Genomic DNA, 15,453 nt, shown 5'->3' with positions numbered 1-15,453 from the left:
ATTAAATTATTCTATTGTGGTTCGAATCTAGAAAGCCTATACTATTCACAGTGCATGAATCACGTTGGCAATTTTTAATAAATAGCTTTAAGAAAATATTATGAACGATACGAAAGGATTACGCCTTATCTAAATCTCCATCAAACATTGGCATTTTTCAATATATATATATATATATTACTATATAGGGATAGGCTATCATACATTGCAATGTATTGAGTCCTCTATGCATTGTATTTCAGGCCATTGGATGTGCTTCAAAAATCGTTCAGGTCGCTGATCAGATAGCCTCATTTTAGTGATGAAATTTTACTCCATTAAGCTGTTAATGGAGGCGTCCATTTTCATCTACCCTGACCTCTAGCGAAAGAGAGAAACCAAATCGCCTCCCCTCTCTCTAGCGACTCCTCTCTCCGTTGCCCCTCCGACCCTCTCCCTCGGGATGTTGCGCTCTCCTCTGTCGCAGCGCCTCCAGCCGTTCTCTTCTTCCCTCTGCGACCTAGCGCCAGGCTCCATCACCTGTCTCAGCGACTCATCGTGCCTCTCCTCTTTCGCGCAATGGCACCTGTCCTCGTGGTCGACCCACCGCGTCTCTCCTTCCTCTCGCGAAGTCTGACGATCCAGGTATCTCTCTTTCTCAAAATTTGGACAATTTTTACTTATTTCCGAAGTAAATGGCAATACTCATTTTAGGGTTTAATCTATTTATGTTTTTGCTAATCTAGGGTTTAATTTCTGCCATGTTGTACGGTATGGTATATGATGTTATTCGTTGCATTTTAGACAATTTCTTACCCAATTTGTGTTATCTCTAGCGTATTTAGTCAACTAAGAAAAGAGAACAATCTTGATTTCAATATATTTTGTAGAAAGTTAATTGAGTAACAATTAAAGAGATAAGTAGTATGCTATGAAAATTAATAGAAAGAAATATCATGTATTCCAAGAACAATCTTGATTATCTACTTACATCTGTTGGAACAATTAATATTGAAAATCATGCAATAATACAAACATTGTAGAAGATATGCACTGACATCCCCTTCCTAACAACCTGACCCCCCCCCCCCCCCCCAAGATCCTCATGTTTGTGTTCGTTTACTCAAAGCAAAACTAAGCTTGACATTTATTGGCTTTAAGAAATGGCTTCACCATCTGATAGGCTAAGTTGATGGATTTTAGCCATTTTTATTTATAATATTAAGGTGATTTCAGCCATTTTCACTTTGTTGAATGTAAAAAATTTGATGTTTGGGGGTTGTTTTTACAAAGTATCAATTTTAGTGTATTCTTTTGATAACATAGGATTTTGTGGTTATGGGTTACATCCATAATTATAAGTCTAAATGATGCCGTACTAGTAGAAGCATTTATTTTCCCTAAGTCATTTTCTCATGTTATTTTATTATTTAACTAGGTAACCTGAGTCTTGAGAATGCGGGCTTCCAATTTCAAATTTGGAGGAAGACGAGGTTGGAGGTAATGAGAAAAAGGATGATGAAGGTCATGAGTTTGAGGAGTGGTTGCATGGCCTTTCTTAAGAGTATACCGGCAAAAGAATGAAATTTGGAATACTTGATGCTCAAGAGAAGAGTTTACGAGATGAAGATGACCAAATGATCTAACACTTGAAATTTGGATTAGTGTGATAGGAAGGATATGAAGTTTTGGAGCACCCGACAACAATATGGTTTTATAGCGCCTATCAGCAATCTAGTTATATTTTATTAGTGTTGTGCACAAGTTAATGGGATAGGCAGATATATGGTTTTGAACATGTGATGAAATGAATTTTCCTTTTTTGATTTGCAACACCATGTGATGAAACTGAGTTAAGTTTTCAAAAAAGAAACTGAGAATACTTTGATTGGATTTCTGGTGGTACACTTCACCTTGTTGCAACTTGCTTGTGTGTGTTGTCATTTAAGGGTGATAAGCCAAAATGATATATGTTGAAACCTAGGGTTTGTTGTGTAAATTAAGCCGAGTTTTGTTGAAATTAGAATTTAATTAGGTTAGAAATGTTTAAAAGTTCAAGTTACTGCCCTAGTTGTGTTTATTTTGTAGGCAATCAAGTGCTTGGAGCTTAACGGAGGAAGACGAATCATCTGGAGCAAGACAGCACGAAGTCTGGCGAATTTTCTCTTTTATTGCGGGCCGCAATTAATTTATTGCGGGCCGCAACCAACCCAGACAGAACAGCTTCCAGCCTGAATTTCCTGCGCTTTTATTGCGGCCCGCAACCAAGCTTATTGCGGCCCGCAAGGGATCACTCAGCCTCATTCCAGACGCGATTTTATAATTTATTGCGGCCCGCAAGGAATTTATTGCAGCCCGCAATAAACAGTTCCAGAACGATATTTTTGCTATTATTAGTTGTTTTTATTTCTGGAAAAAAAATATAACTGTTTTGGGAGGACGAATTTTAGACATTAGAAAGGGAGAAAAGCAGAGGAGAATAGGGAGAAAAAGGAGAGACAAAAAGGAGGGAGAAGAAGATAGCGAATTCTTCGAGCAGTTATATTGATTTCTTTCTTTTTGAACTCTTTTACTTGTTTATTCTCTTTTGTACTTTAGCCATGATCGGCTAAGGTCATTTCTAGGGTTGATTAGGGTTAGGCTTGAAACTTGTGTCATGAATTAGTTGATTTTATATTGTATTTACTTGTTCCTTGGTATGATCTATTCTTTATATTATTTTATTGTGATGACTTAATCGAAATTGCAAGAAACCCTAGGATTCGGTATTTACAATCGAGAGATTGAATATTTAGTCATGACCATAAAGAATAGGGTATTTGATAGGCTAAGTACCGAGAGGCGACGCTTGTCTTATACGGGCTTAACCCGATAGGTTAGAAAATTGTACCAAGTACCGAGAGGTGACGAATAACTTTCTATACCAATTGGGACAGTTAAGGACTTAGTGACTTTGGATTAGTGTAACCAAGTACCGAGAGGTGACATTTAGACTAATTTAAAGATGGTATTAATATAGAGATATCACTTTATACCTATAACATTCGACTATGCCTTCATAATTACATGAACAACTTTAATAAATCAATTAATCGTGACATTAGTGGATAGGAACCCTAAGAAACCCTAATTTCTCATTCTTGCTTAAAAACCACATTTAGACCTTAGAATTCAGTCAATTCAGTTTGATCACCGACAATCAAACATCCTAAAAACAACAAATTCCTTTTATTTCCTTTTACTAAATTAAATTGATTAGGTAGGGTTTAATATTCCGAATTGTCCCTGTGGAGACGATCCTTAAATACTACTTGATAAGGTTGTACACTTGCAACCGGATTGAGTGCCATTTAGGATTATTTACTTGTGTAGTAAAGACCACATCAAAGGGCATTTCGGTCATCAAAGATGTAAGCAATTAGATTTCTATTACAGAAATAAATCTTTCTCTGATGTAGCAAATCCATTTTGCACCAGGAGCTAGTTGGTTGTGATGTACCTACTAGTACAAGATTGACAAATATGGTGTCCATTGACAAATACAAAATACAAAATACAAAATAACAGCTTGTTAATAGATGTGATAATCTATTTAGCATCAGAAATGAAGAAGAGTTGGATGCATTGACAAATACAAAATAACAGCTTGTTAATAGATGTGATAATTTACTTAGTAACGAGACTAATTATGCACAAAAGCTTAAACCAAATCATACGTGGTACAAAACACTAATGTTAGTAGTTTAAAATCAAAAACACATCAACGTGGTACAAGACACTAATGCTAGTAGTTTAAAATAAAAAACACATCAACGCTATAAATTTCTACAGCTACACACTAATTACATCGACACCTCTTGTCAATTCCTGAACACCTGTTTCTTTACCCTGCTTGGCAGGCCTCTGCATACCATATCATTTCTAATTGTTTCAGTTTTGGAGGTCTTTATGCGCACCTGGCATGGGTACCTAAGTCGGCCGAATCTGCTTGTGGTTCACGAAGCCCCATATGCCATATGTAGATCAAATAATCCAAATTCATATATTATCTACACAACAAAAATATGCAAATGGTATATTAAAATTAAACCATCATGGCAATCAGATCAATTTCAGATCGGGATACCAACATATGCATGCCAGATCTCTCTATTTTGTATATTCATCTCTGAGACAACAATTTTCTCAGTTCCAATTTTATAACATTATTAAACAACTAAAATAAACAACTCTGATGATAGATACCAAGTTATTAACTGATCCAGGGAATGTACCTTTACCTACATCAAATATAATTTTTTTAAATCGAATTGATTGGATAATTAATAATTTTTGGATATTATAATACCTTAAAAATAATAAGCACAAAATAATCCTACCAGGTCAGTACCAAATTAATAAAGAAGGCAAGGCCTAAACAGAAATTGTCCAGCTGAGCAAGATACCTGAAGAAGAGGGAGTCGAGTCGCACGAGGTACGCACGCGACAGAGGGATGACTCGCATGGGTGGAGAAGCGACAGAAGGGAGGCTGGAGAGGAGAGCTTACCGAAACACTAGGTCTCAGATTGAGAGAGAGGGGATCGCATGAGAGAGAAATCATGCACCGAGAGAGGAGAGGAGCGGGATCGCCTTGAACGAGTAGCTGGAGATGGGGGATCGCGTGAGAGAGGGAAGGGGGCGCTGGAGACGGGGGAGGGGGTCACGTGAGAGAGAGGGTTTGGGGTCAGTGGTGTTTTGTAGTAACTGGACACATCCAGTTAAATGGAGATCCGGAAAATCTCATTTCAGCGTCATTTCAACGAATTTTTTTGAATCAGATCTATCTGATCCGAACGGTTTTTGAAGCACATCCAATGACCTAAAATGCAATGCACATAGGGCTCAATACATTGCAATGTATGGTAGCATATTACTATATATATATATATATATATATATATAACTTCAATATTAACCGTTATGAGTGCACATCCATTTTCTCTTTCTTCTTTGCTACCAAAAACAAAGGAGATAAAAAGGTGGTCCCTCTGTTAATAAACTAACAGGTGTGTCTTTTTTTGCTATATATAAATCCCACTTGCATGCATTGCCGATTACCGTGCATGTGCATTTCTTTGCTCTCCCTTTCTTTGTCAATTACCTCAATCGCTTTCTATTGAGTTGACAGGAATAGCAACATTTCTTTTTGTGGCCTCACACGTGTTCCATTCAAAAATATTAAGTTACATATTTACACTTTCGAAATGATTGCCATAATATCATGGAATGGGCTTACACAGAGAGATCAATTCTATTCATCACTTAGTTCATCATACTATGAAGGGAGGGATATTCTGGAATCTTTAGAGAATCAATCAAGCACATTGAGTTAGGTGAAGAAGTACTATCACAGTGGAATTACATTTCAAGAGCTTAATTAACACCTCTACATGCTTCCTGTATATATATATATATATATGGTAAAAGTGGAAAACTTTCCACCGTTTTCCTTTGAAACCAGAAAAATATATAATCTTGGGACCAAACAGTTTTGTACCAGTTACAAAAATAAAAAATACCAACATATAATAGAAAACATACTACATATTATGATACAATTTTCCTACTACAAAACAACCCAGAAACATATTAATTGTTATCTGTTTTTACAGCTACTAAAATGAGCTTGAATCTGGTCCATACCCATCCCTTCCTTTGTCCCGCTGCCAGTTCACTCTTTGTTGTACTTCGTTGATATTTGTGCTTGTAGCTCCTTCACATCACATGGCAAGAGAAGTGTGAGTTTAATTAATACAAGAATCATGATTTTACCGTATACGAAATAATTAATCAGCAAAAAGAAAATAAATATTGTAATTCTAAATAGATGTTAATTTGAGAGAATTCACATCCCCTCAGGTTACCTACCTAAGTACAATTAAATTGGACGGATCAAGATTGGAATTTTTAACATTGCACGAATCTCGAAGCACAATAATACCGCCCCCTCTGTCATCCCGAACAGGCAACGGCTGATATTAAATCTGGGCCGTCTGTTTCAATTTTATTGAGTCAGGTACCTGGAAGGATACGGATCCAATTTGAGAATCAATCTTTGGTGTAGTGCTCTGATGAAGGACCAAATATGCTCTGACTTAAAATCAGACTGAATTTGATACAATTAAAAGTTAAAGATTAACTTAATTGTTTTAATGTCAAAAAATTGGATGTAAACAAAAATCTTGAGAGTAATTTGAAAATATTTAAAAAATCTCAAGAAACAAAACCAAAATGTCTATAATAAATTACTTGCTTGTGCATCATGAAAGGTCAGCACTTGTTTTTTTTATAAGAAAGGTGGTCTAACCTAGGGGTGATTAATGAGCGAGCATGAGCGAGTTAGGGTATGCTCATGCTCGCTCATTAAGTAAATGAGCGAGTTGTTAATGAGCGAGTTTAAATGAGCGGATAAATGAGCGAGCTTTTAATGAGCGAGTTATGAGCGGCTCATGAGTTATGACTTATGACTCATAACATAATTATATAATGTGCCTACGCATAACAAAATTTGTTAAAAGTCATCATAACAAAATCCAACAAATTGTCATAATTCATTTAAATGAGCGAGTTGTTATGACTATTACTTGTTTTGGGCTTTAGGCGGAGGTTTTGGTTCTACCGATTTACAAAAAAAAATGAATATGAAACTATGAATATTAGTATATTACACATGATTAAATGTTACATTGTACTCACTATATATTACACAAGATTAAATATGAAACTATATTCACTATCTATCAATCTTAATGAGACAAGTTTGATGTTACACATAATTACATAGGATTAAATGTAGCAAATTCTTAATGAGCGAGTTATGAGCGAGTTGGGACATGCTCATGCTCTCTCATTAAGTAAATGAGCGAGTTGTTAATGAGCGAGTTTAAATGAGCGAGTTTAGACGAGCTTTTAATGAGCGAGTTATGAGCGATTTACTCACCCCTAGTCTAACCTACCAATTAACTAATAGTTGATGTAAAGGACTCCCCATTCGGATTTTGGACCCCCGAAATAGGTGTTGTTAGATCAGCACATTTTAATAACAAAACTCCTCCTTGCAATGGAAACGAAAAGAAACTGTCATTTTATTTCGCGAAGTTGAAATTTAAGTCATTGCCTTTGTGTTTGAACACAAAACATGAGAATCGAAAACAAAAGACCTACTTGTCTCTTATACTTCATCCAATTTATGGCTCACTTCAATGAAGCAGCCAGAAATATAATTGATATCATAATTATGTATGTACTTCGTGGTAATATACTGAAATGTCTGATTTTTATTCTAAATCCAGATGAATTTAATTGCATTTGCATAAATACCGTTTGAGCAGTTTTATCTAGCACTTAATCATTTTTTTCTTCTCAATATGTTCCATTTTTAGGTAGGTTCGGGCTGTTTGGGTGAAGGCGTTCCCCAAGTAATTACCCTAGAGTCCTCATCTTGATCGGAGCGTGATTGTGATTAGATTTGGTCGTCGAAGTGCGACGACGGTCGGAAGAGCAGATCCGGCCGTGAAACGATATGAGGATTTTAAGGTATTAGGGTGATTATGAGTGTATATAACTAGGTTTAGAAGAGTAGATCTAAGAATTTAGATGGTGATTAAGAGCGCTTAGAGTAATTTTAAGTAATTTAGAAGATTTCGTGAGAATAAAGAAGTAGATTTAGAAATTAGAGTCGCTTGACTCCTTATAAATATGTTTTTTTTTTATCAATTGAATTGTTAATAGGGATTAAAGTCACTGACCTTAAAAAAATATATATATATATTCCATTTTAAATCGTCCTTTTCTAAAATTACAACTTTGGATGCAATCAACAAGCATGTGACACACGTTTGTGAAGCCAGAGGCTATATATATGTCGCCTAAGATTAATATCCCTCCACAGCAACACACACTAACAGAAAGAAAGAGCACCTCCTCTTCCGCACTACCTGAATTAACCTAAAAGTAACATTCATTCAATCAATGGCATCCTTTTCCTTGAGCACTGTCCCATCCAACATGGTACACCGTGCAACGACAACCAAACTTCAACCACTCAAAAGTCGAATGGTTTGTAGGGCTGTACTTGACAGCCAATTTGGCACCAACTCAGAGGTATCATCCAACTCTGTCAGTGCGGTTTGGCGCAACTACTCCGCCGAGACAAATGTACAGAGACAAGTTATCTCTGCTAACTACAATGGATCAGCATCCATCAGCCTTGATGTCGAGCCACTTCTACAACTCGTCGAGGACATCATCAAGGTGAACTTGAATAAACTACGTATTTCAAATTTACTTTTTTAATGTTAATTAAATTATATGTACATAGTAGCATGAAAAGTGATATTACTGAAAATTAACCAATATTAAGATGTTTAGCTACAGTTAAAACATATACAATATGAATGATCACAATGAGTGTATAAATAAAAATTTGCCTTTCGACTTAGTTAATGCATAGTGCATCTTTAAGATCGCAGAACAATCAGATTATCAGCATGCTTATTATTCATTATAACATGTATTGAATATTATAATCTACCATTTCATTTAATTGTCCTAAAAATGTAGCACCTAAACATCCCCCAAAAGGTACCATCTGCCCTCTGTTTTTATGCAGAATTGCTATTGTCTATTAATAATGTAGATTAATGTTCCTCTGTTTTTATGCAGAATTGCTACCTCTGTTTTTACACCAAGTTTTATGTAGATTTAAGGATGTTATCATGTTATCACGGTACTAAGTATAATAATTGTGGCTTCATAGATAGATAGGTATATTTTCACAAACAATTTAGTATTTCATGAATAATGAATTTCTAAATTGGTGGAAAACAATAATATCAACACTAATATATTTTCACATCCCAATTTACAATATAAATAATTCACTGTAAATATCAACTAGGCAGGCTGACTAATAGTACTTTAATCTAGGTTAAAAGGGTCCTTCCAAATTATCCTTTATTGATATGGTTTTGCAGAAAACAGTAATAATTAAAAAACAATTAGCAACAGGGGCTTCTTAGTGGATTAGCTTTACAATATAAGAATCACTTCCCTGATTTACTTATGCTAATTAATATTTGCTTTTGTGCTTTTAGGATAAATCGGAATCACAGAGCACCTTCAGATTTGACTCTCAAGCACTGCAACAGAAAACAAGTACAATGGTTCCTGGTCTGAGCCAACTCATCCACAAAATCACTTGCGAGGTGGTTATTATAAATGTTTATTAAAATTTGTGTAAATTATTATTACTCTTTATTTTTCTGCTTTTTCTTACCAAGGAAAAAATGATTCGATGCAGATATCATATGATTGTCCAGAAAAAGGTAGTGCCCACGAAAGGGCAAATAGACTGCTGTCTTTACTTTCCAACTATTCACCAGATGCCAAGATAGTTCTTGTTATGGCGGCATTTGCAATACGCTATGGAGATTTTATGGTAACCGTAAATCAGTATACAAACAAAAACGACAAATTTATCAGTTCGTTGGTGCTTCTGAAGCAAGTCACTGGTACCCTCGAGAGCGAGAACACTCTCAAATCGCAAATAACAGTTATCAAGGACATCATTAACACTCTCCTTGGCGTTGTGTACTACATCATCGAACTCAAGGGTTTTCGCTCATGGAACAACATTCTCTCTAAAATCAGAATTAATGAGATTATTTATTGGATGATGAGAACTGTAATCCACTGTGGTTTTACCGTCAGCGACCTCTGCAGTGGGTAAGTTTCCAACTGTTTTAATTAAATTCTACCGGTACTTTGCAGGAGTGTTTAGGTACTATTTTATCTATTCACGATGTACATATGTTTCATTAATTATAGTTTCAACCAATTCCTTCCTTAAAATAAATAAATAATGATAATTATGCATTTTTACTTGTCGTCCTTCAAAAATTTTGAGATGCTAAGCTAAGTTTGCAATGTCCTTCTTTTACTTTTTTCTAAACCCAGGTACACTTTAAGCCTCAATGAAAAGTCAGAACTGACGATTTCTACCCAGAAGATAAGATATTACTACAAGCAATTGACTACTCGCATTACTATCTACCGTAAACGCGAAGGTCTGTGCTCTGATACTAAACTCCATAATGGAATCCAGTTTGCTTACAATGCCAATACACATTATTTGTTAACTTATTTCTTACAATTTACTTATCCAACTTCCTCTATTCATTTTCTACACCAAGCATGTATATTTGTCATATATAGATATAATTTGTCAACATGAGGACTTCCCTGAAAAGAAATGGCAAGCATGTACTTTGTCCTCAAAGAATATCTTTATCAGAGATCTGAAAAAAGATTCGTTTTACAATCTGATGCAAATTCAATCATAAAAAATAATAAGAAGTTTCTCCTAACTAAAGTTTGAGTTGGTAATTCTCTATCGCCTTCAGAAAGATTCTGAAAATGTAGTCATATTTTAAGAGCATCTGTAATTCGTCAAATGTAATATATAATTCTAAATTTGGTGACTTCTATTTTCACAGAGGAAATACAAGTAACAGCAAGCTATCAAGAACTCTTGGGCTTCCTCCGATTTCCACCGACAAGCAACATAGAAATCCTTTACTATTTAATCAGCTCCAACATTGACAGCAATATCCTCTACAATCCTGGAACAAAGGTATCAACCACACTACGCTTCTTCCAGGACAGAAAAGTGTTGATCCTCTATTCTAGTTTTGCAACTGAGACCTTCCAAGAGGATCTCACATATCTCCAACAATTTTACAATAATACCCACACTAGATTTGGCTTCGAAATTGTGTGGGTGCCAATTGTAGATCAGAATACCATCATCGATGAGAAGAGGTACAATGCGATAATCTCCAAAATGCCATGGTACACACTGACATATGAAGCAGTATTGCAAGTGAATCGCGGCTTGGTTCACTTGCTTCAGAAGGATTGGGGATTCACCGGGAAGCCGATGTTATGGTGTTGGATGAGAGGGGACAAGTGGTGCGTCAAAACGCACTGCTCATGCTACACTTGTATGGGGAAGAAGCATTCCCTTTCACCCCGGAGCATGAGATCCAACTTCTCACAAAGATATCAAGGGGAATGCAATTCCTGCTTGTACAAATTGATGCAACAGTATCTCAATGGGTATGTACTGAACATACTGAACAATTTCATACAGATAATTATATTTGTCAAGAGGTTGAAAGACTTGAAACTACATTATCTCAATCAGTATGTTTGGATAATAAAAAAAGGGGGTTACAATTTTCAACAGTTATATTATCTATTTCAGTAAATTGCACTAACGAACCACATTCTAATACATTACAGATGAAGAGCAAGGATCAATATGTATGCCTGTATGGAGGGGATGACATCGAGTGGTGTAAAAGTATGGTGCAATTACTTACGACCGTTACAAAGGCAGCAAATATCAAGTTAGAGACAGCGTATGTTGGAAGGAACACTCATCACAAGGAAACAGCGGAAGCGACACTGAAGGCTTTCAAAGAGACTAAACTGGGCCACAGTTTTGAGTACTCGAGCTCAACAGTGTTCTGGGAGCGTTTACAGAAATACGTGATGCATTTCAGTACACACGATTTCAGCGAAGTCTCAGAAGGGTTCCTCTCATGGGCATCCTCCTTGCTTACCTTTGACAAAAGTCACGATTCCTGGGTTGCTATCGGCAATGCTGACCATATTCTCGTCTTCAGAGGCAGCGTTTTCACCAGTGGCCTGAAAGTAATATCTTCGAAATTAGAGCAGTGGAAAAGCCAAGTCACCACTGTGAATTTCCTTCAAGTGCTCAGTGAATGGCTGAAAGATCACAAGGGAAAGCAGGAGAAGCACTGCCACGAACTCGAGATCCTCGGCAATCCTTCATTGATCAAGGGAGGCATGCGCTGCCCGACTTGCAACGAACCAATGCAGGTGGCGACGCTTTACAGGTGCTGCAAGTGATCCATGCGTAAATAACCACACATCGTTTTCAAGGGTAGAGAATTTCACAGATGATGTCTACATATATAATAAAATAATATTACTTTTATAGTAGCACTGTTGTGTGATAAGTAAAGTAATAATGCTTGAGTATTACAAGATGTACCTGTCTTGCATCATTTGTGAACTTAACACTTTGTTGTACGCCCGGTCTAATTACCAGTAAAACTTTGTTATTCCATGTTTAGTTTTACTGATTAGTTTTTCCCATAATGCTTATACGCTCATCTTTGTGATTTTTTTATTATTTTCTTTCGTTTATGTAAGGCTGTTGATAAGATTCATATATATTATTTTGACTACGGGGCCATAATCAGCGAAAATGAGAGAAAATCAATAAAAATGTCACCTTATCTTATTGTTCTGACTTTTTCCACCACTCAATTTCACCATTTTTTTTTTCCAAAAACAAAAATCTTAAGGAGCAGCCTATGCGCATTCACCAATGCAACACCCCTGATCGTAGTACGATCAGAGAGTGCTGGAATCAAATAAGAATCGAACGTAAAACGAAAAATTGAACCCAATTTTATTAAAATCTCAGAAATTGGATACAAACGGCATAAGATAAACCCCTTAAGTAGAAACATACAAATGACTTGATAATTCTCTCCACAGATACATTCTAGAGTGAGTCTATGGTACTATGCATATCACGGGTTGTTACCGTGCTATGGCTCTATATTCGAGTTTTCAAATCCTAACGGTCGATCCGAACCATTCATCTTGTTCTCCATATTAATATGTGTTTGGAGACCAAATTTTACATTTTTTGAAATTTTTTTACTATTTTTTTAGATTTATTGAAAATCACTGTTTTTGGATGATCTAGAATTTTCAGATCAAGTGATTTTCTAAATATCTAAAAAAATAGTAAACAAATTTCAAAAAATGTAAAATTTGGTCTCCAAACACATATTAATATGGAGAACAAGATGAACGGTTCGGATCGACCGTTAAGATTTGAAAACTCGAATATAGAGCCGTAGCACGGTAACAACCCATGATATGCATAGTACCATAGACTCACTCTACATTCCATATTTAAAGCTGATTCTAACAATCCAACAAACACAAAAATTGATTGAACATAACGCTCTAATTAACCACGAGCTGCCAGCTCAGCTAACAGATCTTCAACCATTCACACTGGAGCCCAGCTCAACAGCTCGACTCCTTTCCTGATAACTCGGACCCCACATACCAGAGCTACATTAGTTCCATCGCTAGTGGCGGGCAGCTTATAGAAAGGGCTCCCATTCGCAGAACCACACCATTTAAAATATCCCTGACCGGGGCCCGTTCTGCCCTGACAGAGATCTTTTGAGCCAATGAGCCACTTCGTCTGTACTTGGTAAATTTGCCTACGGCCTTGAAATAAAAAAAATTAAAAAAAAGTGTGCATAGAACATGCTTTCCTCGATCTTTTTTGAAAACTTTCACATAAACTACAAAGTCGTAAGGGAGAATTAAACTCTGATCTTTAATATAACAATTCTAAAACTTTTTTCTAACCAGTTATGCTACTCCCCCCTCCCCTTTCTCCATTGTATTTCCTCAATCCACAAAAGATTTTGGTTTCGGTGGATATATGGGCCTAATGGGCCGATTGGGCTTGGGTTCATTGCGGTGTTCAGCTATACAATAATTATCATACGCTCGTGCACACATGCGAGTTTAAATTCATCAGTCAACTCAACAATTTTTTGCATTGATTTTGAATTACAATTTTCCCTTCTGGACCAAGGATTTTGATATACTTGACAGATCAAGAATTTCCTTGAGTTCGTTTTGTGTAAGATCAAGAGGCAGGAAATCGTTAAAAAATACATCTTTCAATTTTTAATTTAATTTGAATTCATTTCTCTTTGAACATTTGATTTGTAGTAAATAATTTTGAAAAAATAAAAAGTTTGAATGCAAACATTTGCTCATAAAGTAGATCAAAGTTTACATATATTCATTCTCTGAATCCTACGGTGGACAAAATAGGCTGAGATTTGTTTGTTGTTAACATCACTACAAAATAGCTCGTTATAAGCCGTGGATTCATGCTTTCTTTCTGGAATAAAATTAGGACCTCCTTTCTTGAATTATTCCAAATCTCAAGTTTACATGATACATCAATTGGCACAATCCGTTTATTTTAAATTAATAATCCAGTTTAAAATAATAGTCCTACCATATACAAACTATCTGTGGCTGCAGGTACACATTTTGATTCATACAGGGAAAAAGTCATCACAAAGCTGCTTTGAACTATATTGCTTGCGGTGCATTGTATGAATTAAAAACTGTCCTGTTAAAATTTGTACCCGTTGCTTCACCATTTAATTGTTGATGTGTCAGATCTTTTATGGCGTACAAATATTAATAGTTTGTGTGTGGAGACCTGCCTATAAAATGTTTGTTTGTTTATCTCTCTGATATCGGCAACACAAACATTAATTTTGGTGACATAAAATAAATCGGCACAAAATCCGTACTAGCAAGCAGTGTTTTAATATTCGGTTCTTATTCGGTATTCGAAAAGCCACCGAATACCGCATATACAGTATGCAGCCGAATATTCAGATTTTTAATTGGATTTATATATTCGGATTTTCAAATGAAAAATCATAGGTATTAACTCTAATAAACATAGATAAACATTACAAATAAATATAAATAAAACATAACACAAGTTAGAACAAGTTAACAACCTACAGTACAAATTACAAAAATACAAATAAGCATAAATAAAACATAAGTTCAAACTTAAATAAATGAAATTATAACTTATTCGGTTCTTATTCAGATTCTTATTCTCTATTCGGAAATATTTGGTTCATATTCGGAAATATTCGAATTCTTATTCTCTATTCGGAAATATTCAGCCGAATAGATAATATGCGAAAAAATATATTCGGCCGAATATTCGAAACCGAATATTAGACCGAATATTAGACCGAATACTCATTTCCTATTCGGTTTCCAACCGAATACAAATATTCGGCCGAATAGACCGAATATTAAAACACTGCTAGCAAGCAACATCTATTGTATTGCAGTATTAACAACTTTAATTGATTTATCCATCTGAATATTGCTCGTTTTTTATTCTTTTTCATTTTTGAAACTTAATTAATCACCATAACAAAAGTTTTGTCTAATCAATTAATCGAAAAGTATAATTATCATTTCAAAGGATTTGACTTCCCAAACTCTTTAATATTCTAAAAAGTGAATATTCTTCTATTTTTCTTTTATGGGATCGATTCTTCTCTAGCAAATTAACATACGTACACTTAAAAATTAATATAATATTTTTTACGAAGTCTTTATAAATTTGATATTAAAACAAGCTTTGCATGTTGAGAGAGAACGAGAGAAAAATTTGCATGATTTATCACGCATGTGCTATTTGGTTCTTGATTTAAATATCTTCAGAATTATTCAATATACACTAGTTTTTATAT

The 15,453-nt window shown here is 35.4% G+C and overlaps 1 protein-coding gene and 2 long non-coding RNA genes across 3 annotated transcripts; 2 read left to right on the top strand and 1 right to left on the bottom strand.

Moving 5' to 3' along the window:
- The first annotated feature begins 336 nt into the window (after window positions 1-336).
- On the top strand, window positions 337-2,673 carry LOC144564623 (uncharacterized). The gene is made up of 2 exons (XR_013514674.1): window positions 337-624; window positions 1,418-2,673. It is a non-coding gene; the product is annotated as an uncharacterized LOC144564623 (long non-coding RNA).
- A 980-nt stretch (window positions 2,674-3,653) lies between these two features.
- Window positions 3,654-4,670, bottom strand: LOC144563813 (uncharacterized). Its single transcript, XR_013514464.1, has 2 exons — window positions 4,425-4,670; window positions 3,654-4,028 (listed from the first exon to the last, which is right to left on the bottom strand). It is a non-coding gene; the product is annotated as an uncharacterized LOC144563813 (long non-coding RNA).
- Window positions 4,671-7,990: 3,320 nt separating this feature from the next.
- On the top strand, window positions 7,991-12,182 carry LOC144563856 (protein SIEVE ELEMENT OCCLUSION B-like). Its single transcript, XM_078313324.1, has 6 exons — window positions 7,991-8,272; window positions 9,115-9,225; window positions 9,321-9,745; window positions 9,977-10,086; window positions 10,516-11,137; window positions 11,324-12,182. Exons 1-6 carry the CDS (start codon window positions 7,991-7,993, stop codon window positions 11,325-11,327), a joined length of 1,554 nt encoding a protein of 517 aa, XP_078169450.1. The 3' UTR covers window positions 11,328-12,182.
- The last annotated feature ends 3,271 nt before the right edge of the window (window positions 12,183-15,453 follow it).

This window comes from Carex rostrata, chromosome 13 (assembly GCF_964058835.1).
Source record: "Carex rostrata chromosome 13, lpCarRost1.2, whole genome shotgun sequence".
NCBI lineage: Eukaryota > Viridiplantae > Streptophyta > Magnoliopsida > Poales > Cyperaceae > Carex > Carex rostrata.
This window is presented reverse-complemented; position numbering and strand designations above follow the sequence as displayed.

Excerpts from the sequence above, each read along its gene's own strand:
- LOC144563856 (XM_078313324.1), top strand. The coding sequence starts at position 7,991 with ATGGCATCCTTTTCCTTGAGCACTGTCCCATCCAACATGGTACACCGT. Across the intron at positions 9,226-9,320 it reads TCCACAAAATCACTTGCGAG|ATATCATATGATTGTCCAGA; the intron begins GTGGTTATTATA and ends GATTCGATGCAG. Across the intron at positions 9,746-9,976 it reads GTCAGCGACCTCTGCAGTGG|GTACACTTTAAGCCTCAATG; the intron begins GTAAGTTTCCAA and ends TTCTAAACCCAG.